We start from the raw sequence: 6,000 nt of genomic DNA on the forward strand, positions 1-6,000 counted from the left end.
ATAAAACGTCCTTCCCCATAAAATGTTCTGTAGAAATTTTATTGAAGCGGTGTCCTGAACTATGACAAGTCATAAAACTTCTCTAGAACCCATTTAATTATGCAGCAGCTTTAGGAAGTAGGTGCAAATTAGGACCAAGACTCACGAAGGTGCGTGCAAAGTTACAACATAATGAATGAAGGGAGCAGGGATTCCAACTTGCTCTGAATACTATAAAATGGCTAATATTTAGCAAATGCTTAGTATGTTCCAGGCCCTGAGCAGGTAGTATTTTAATTAGGTCCCACAACAACCCAGTAAGGTAGATCCTAATATCACTTGGATAGGGAACCTGGGGCTCAGAGATGTTTAACTAAGCCAAGGGTCACGGTTAATAAATATCAAAGCTGAGATTACATTGTCTATCTGCCTGAAAAAGAGCCCTTTCCCCCAACAGCTACAACGTGCTCTAATCTTACAATCAGAAACCTTCCTTTGCTGTCCTCTGGCTCTGCTTTCTGTGCCTCATCTGTTTCCAGAGTGATATCGTCCCCACTGCAAAGACCACTCTGACATTCATGCAGTGGCAAACCATACAACAGCTGACCAAACCAGCCTCCAAAGAAAACAGCCCAACTCCTTGTAGCATTTCCTATCTCAAGGAAGTATTGGAAAAAGTCATGAACAGCAAGCTGAGCAGGTTGGCTATGGCTTTTCTATGTGTGTGATGTGGTTCCCTTCTCTTGAACAAAATAATTTTAGAATTACAGGAAGAAGATGAGACATCAACTTAAGCCTGTTATTTAAACTGTTCACAACAGGGACTGTGGGTCATTTCTGGCAATCAGAGGAAAAAAAGACTATTTCTTAGTAAGAGTGCAAATGGTCATGCGGGCGTCTCGAGAAAATGAAAATGGAAAATTATAAGTTTGGGGTGCCTGAGTGGCTCAGTCTGTTAAGCATCTGCCTTTGGCTGGACTTGATCCCAGGGTTCTGGGATCAAGCCCTGAGTCAGGCTCCCTGTTCAGCTGGGAGCCTGCTTCTCCCTCTCCCACTGTAGCTTCTCCTGCTTCTGCTCTCTTCTCTCTCTCTCTCTCACTCATTCTCTGTCAAATAAAGAAATAAAATCTTAAAAAAAAAATGGATATTACAAGTTTGGGATTTCCGTTCTGGTTTCCCCATTTTCTAACAATGTGGCCCTGGAGCATTAATGGCTTTGAGTCTTTGTTTGCTTATCTGTAAAGGAGGTTTAAAAAACCTGCCAACATCTACTCAAAAGAGGTCAAATGAGAACATGAATGTGCAGGGGGTTTATAGGCTAACCCCTTGGAAGAAATGGAATCAGGGAGACAGAAGAGAGGAAGGAAAGAAAACCCATTTCGTGAGAGCAAGACTCAGAGCCTCGATTCCAGTCCATCTCCACATCCGTCTGGTAACCTGCAGGGTTGTACTGTGTTCCCTTTATTGCTGCCCTTGTTATCAATACCTGCTGTCAAGAACATATTTGACAAAGGTGTTCCCACAAAGTCAGGTAGTATTTAAAACTGATAGTTCAGGATGACAGCTGTTAAAGCTATGTCAGGGAAGGGCAAATGGGTGTGTGTGTGAGTGTGTGTGTGTGTTTGCTCTCAAAACTCTATTTGCAGAGTTAAAGGTATCAGGCCATCAAGGTTGAGATTATGTAAAGATTTTTCTAGAACCCCTAAATGGCTCCTATTCATCAGCACTGATATCATCTTTATAAATGAAATTTTCTAATAAATATGTCATAGGACCGGGGCGCCTGGGTGGCTCAGTGGGTTAAAACCTCTGCCTTCAGCTCAGGTCATGATCCCAGGGTCCTGGGATCAAGCGCCGCATTGGGCTCTCTGCTCAGCGGGGAGCCTGCTTCCTCCTCTCTCTCTCTGCCTACGAATGATGTCTGTCAAATAAATAAGTAAAAAAAAAAAAAAAATCTTAAAAAAAAAGTAGGCAGTCAATATATTAAAAAAAAATATGTTATAAGACTGGTGCTAAGGATTCCTCTCTAAATACCCTTCACTTCTCTGCAATAATCCTTCAACTGAGGAAAGGAACAGCTGTATTCCTTGGCCTGTTATGAAATCGAAGTATGCTTAATTACGTATCCTACAAAAATATCCAGCCTTGTGCTCTAGAATTACCACTGGGATTGTGTTTGCTTTCTTACTTGCTGTTTCCCTATCAGAAAACACGCTCCTAACTCCTAGCACCCCCGCCTTCTCTTTGACTCTTCCTCTGGCTTAGATGGAAGGATAACCCAGCAATGCCGGTGGGGCTGATCTATGAAGGAGTCTCCACAGAGCCCCTGCAGTACTCCGGGGGGAGTGCAGCTCAGAGCACAGTGCTTCACGCCTTCGATGAGTTCTTAGGCATTCGCCATAGCAAGGAAAGTGGTAAGTCAGACCCTTCCTTTCTCTTTCTGTTCCTTAACAGGGAGGAAGAACAGAGATGTTTTTACCAATTGATAAGACCAAGTGTAAGTTAAAATGCCCTGACGTCTGTACTCCTCCAAGTCAACCAGGAGGCTGTGCGCCTGCCAGATGTTATTGTGTCAAGTCAATGAATATTTGATCTCAGCAGGAGATTGGGTTTTATGTCCAAATCTTAAAACACTGCTGTGTGTCTGGCTGTTCTCTGTAGTTTCATCTGGATCCTTAGGTAGTACCCTCTCTCCTCTAAAATGGGTTTGAGATCTGGAGTTTGAAGGCTGTGACATTAAGTTACTAAGTCTGGATACAGCTGGGGATGGGTCTGAGCTCCTCCACCAAAGCTTTGCTCCGTAAAAATGCTGTACCGCAGGCCAAGTCTATTTAGACTAGAAGAGGGGTCTACCAGTTTAGAAGCTTGAAATTGCTCATTTCCTTACCCGCCAGCAGCAAGTCACTATTTAATAGTTGCAAAAGGGCACTGCAGACTACAGAGTTTTCAAGTTATATCAGGAAAAGAAATGACTAGAACTTTGTGTCATAGGATCCAGTCTCGTCCACAAAAGTCAGTGGACAAGAACCATGGCAGTATTAACGGATATCCTATATCCTAATGGATATCTTATAAATGATCTCTCTTTCCACATTTCCTATAAATATCTATTGATTCTATTTTTAAACACCTTGACTTCAAGGGGCGATTACAAAAAACGGTTAGTCATTCTTCATTTTCTTGCCCTTATAAACTCTGTTACTTTCTTCCTCCTTAGCACTCCCTCCAAACAAAAGCACGCAGGAAGCAAAATTTGGCAGAGTGTTTAGCAAATAAGTTGAAGGGTTTTATGTCTTATATTTGTAGATACCTCTCGTGATGATTAGCAAGATACTTTGCCCCACCTTGTGAATGGGATAAATATTTATACATGGGATGATAGATCTAGTTCCAACTCAGCGATCAGGGGTGTATTTGTTTCTTTTTTCCTTCTCCATCTCCTATCAGTGGTCAAGAATATAGCATTTGACGTGTGTGAGCAAAAGATCCAGCAACGTAGATTGGACAGTTAGGATGAAAGCGAGTTTTTGCTGTGCTGATGTCTGGACGGGCTGACAAGCTCTCTTATCTTTCCATGTGGAGCTGTGATATTGTTCTGGTTTGTTTCTTTCAGCTGACTTTCTGCATAGGATGAGGGAGTACATGCCTCCTTCCCATAAAGCCTTTATAGAAGAAATCCACTCAAGCCCGTCCCTGAGAGACCACATCTTGTCCTCTGCAAATGTCCAGCTTCTGACAGCCTATAACCAGTGTGTGGAAGCCCTGGCAGACCTGCGCAGCTACCACATAGCTGTGGTGACCAAATACCTCATCACAGCAGCCACCAAGGCAAAGGGCAGGAGGCCAAACCGTCTCCCTGAGCCATCTCAAGCCTTAGAAGAGAGGGGCACAGGTGGGACTATAGTCCTGAGTTTCCTGAAGAGTGTCAGGGACAAGACCTTAGAGGCAGTTCTCCACCAAAGTGACTAAGAAACTGCCTTCTGCCCAACAAGGCAAAACCAGCAAACATGGGTCTTCCTTTACCCCCTGCCCCACTGGAGGGCACGGGAGCCCGGCGAATAAGAATGTCTGGAATAATCTGAAAGGGACCTCAGCCTTAGTTATGCTTCTGCCCTACAGAACACCATCTCCTCCTTTGCTGAGAGCTGTTAGTCTTTCCAGAGAAGAATTTTCATGGCCAGAAACTTCCCTTTCCCTCCCTGATTACCGGTTAATAGCGAAAGCTTTGGGCACTTCCTCATTCAGAACTCCACGGAGGAGCGAGCGTAGCCCCTGTTCTGTTTGCAAAGTGATAGAAAAATCAGTCTGAATTTCAAAAACCAAATAAAATTGCCTGTAGACAGATCCCCTTGTTGATTTCTTTAGAAAGCAAGTTAAATATTCATGCATTCATTCATTCAGTTAACAACTTATTATGTTCCTACTGAGCACTGGTTTAGGGATTAGAGCAGAGATTTTTTTTTGTGGCCCCAGTCCAGCCTTCGTCTCCCTGTGTGTGCTGTGTTTGTGGCAGGAGGTTGGACATGCTCCAGTGGTGAAGTGGAGGAAAGAGCAGGCTCACATAAGTCTTGGAAGTCACCAGTATAACAATGAATAGTTAATGATGTGGGAACGGATGAGTCTCTTCCACATGGTTCATCAATTTGCAAATTCTATTCTAGTTTCCTTCTTTATTTTTAGAAGAATGATTCTTTCTTCTTATACTGAAATTCGTGTTTGTAAAATGAATTAATTGACCCGTTAGAAGTCAATGATCAAAATGGGAATAAATATTAAATCCACATGTTTAGTGTACAAACAGATGTAACTTTTTATTGATTTATTTTCTATCTCAAGATCTCATTTCATCCAACAGCAGAAAGCTAGAACACTTTAGTCTTGCCGATTTAGGGTAAACTTCAGTAATTTAGGCTTGCCTCCTACTATGTGCACATACATGTGTCTGGGATAGTATCTACATTCCAGAGGGCCAATCTAGTATCGGGGCCTCAAGGATGATCCCTGATGACTAGGGGCAGCCTCTGCCCAAGTTAGCACCTGCTGAGCAGGGCCCCCCCACCAACCAGGATGGATACTGGTCAAATGGAGCTTGCAGCTTGTCTCATCCTTTCCACAAGGCCTTTCAGATTACTCAGCCCTCAAAGTCCTGTCATGCCAGTTGGAAAAATATCTCACTACTTTCCACATCCCCTAGGCCCTTAATCCCCACTCTGACTATACATATATAATATGTACTATACATATACCATAGTATACTATATAGATGATAGATGATAGATAGATAGATAGATGATAGATACCGATTTTAAGAAATTGGCTTATGTGATTATAGAGGCCAGAAATTCTAAAATCCACAAGGTAGACCAGCAGACTAGAGACCTGGGAAGCACCAAGTTGAAAGGCTAACTGCCTTTTCATTTGTGTGTTCATCTCATCCAAACAAAACACCCTCATAAAAACATCCAGAATCATGTTTGACCAACTATCTGGGCACCATGGCCCAGCCAAGGTGACATAGAATCAGTCATTACAAGCCTCCTTGAGAAGAACCTAAATTAGGATACAGTTATGGTATCTGACACACATGCTCCCCATATCTCTGTCAGAGATGCATCATCCTTTGTAATGATGGAGAGGAGGTACAAAAATGGTGTAGAGTTTAGCTACGCCCTAAGAGATGCTGGGAAGGCATGCAGCGGTGCATTGGAGGGAAACCCCAAGAGAAAAGCACGGGATACTGCCCAGAAGAATCTGACTATGTTGCCAACTAAGCTCCCATGCTGGGTGATCCATGTAGAATGAAACCATTTTCTTGTTAATAAAAATAATAACTTGCTGTTTTGAGGTTGATACCATAGGGCTAATGTTCACCTGGGAAAGGGAACAGGCCTTAAAGTCTTAAACCTCGTATACAAGGGTCACCTTCACCTATATGTTCCCCCTTGATCTAGTCCTGCTTGGGACTTCATACTGTGCTCACGTACAGCTAGGATTAGTTTAGTAATTTTTAGAAGACTTTAG

At 42.9% G+C, this 6,000-nt stretch overlaps 1 protein-coding gene across 3 annotated transcripts in view; it reads left to right on the forward strand.

Annotated features, from left to right (window-relative positions):
- Positions 1-4,762, forward strand: part of IDO2 (indoleamine 2,3-dioxygenase 2) — a 54,130-nt gene extending 49,368 nt beyond the window's left edge. For all 3 annotated transcript variants that reach the window (XM_080796930.1, XM_080796931.1, XM_080796932.1), the window contains 2 exons: positions 2,245-2,393; positions 3,593-4,762. In XM_080796930.1, the coding sequence (XP_080653056.1) occupies positions 2,245-2,393; positions 3,593-3,948 (505 nt within the window). In that variant the 3' untranslated portion in view covers positions 3,949-4,762. The remainder of the gene's footprint in view (positions 1-2,244; positions 2,394-3,592) is intronic.
- The last annotated feature ends 1,238 nt before the right edge of the window (positions 4,763-6,000 follow it).

This window comes from Martes martes (assembly GCF_963455335.1).
Source record: "Martes martes genome assembly, chromosome: 2".
In the NCBI taxonomy this organism is placed as follows: Eukaryota; Metazoa; Chordata; class Mammalia; order Carnivora; family Mustelidae; genus Martes; species Martes martes.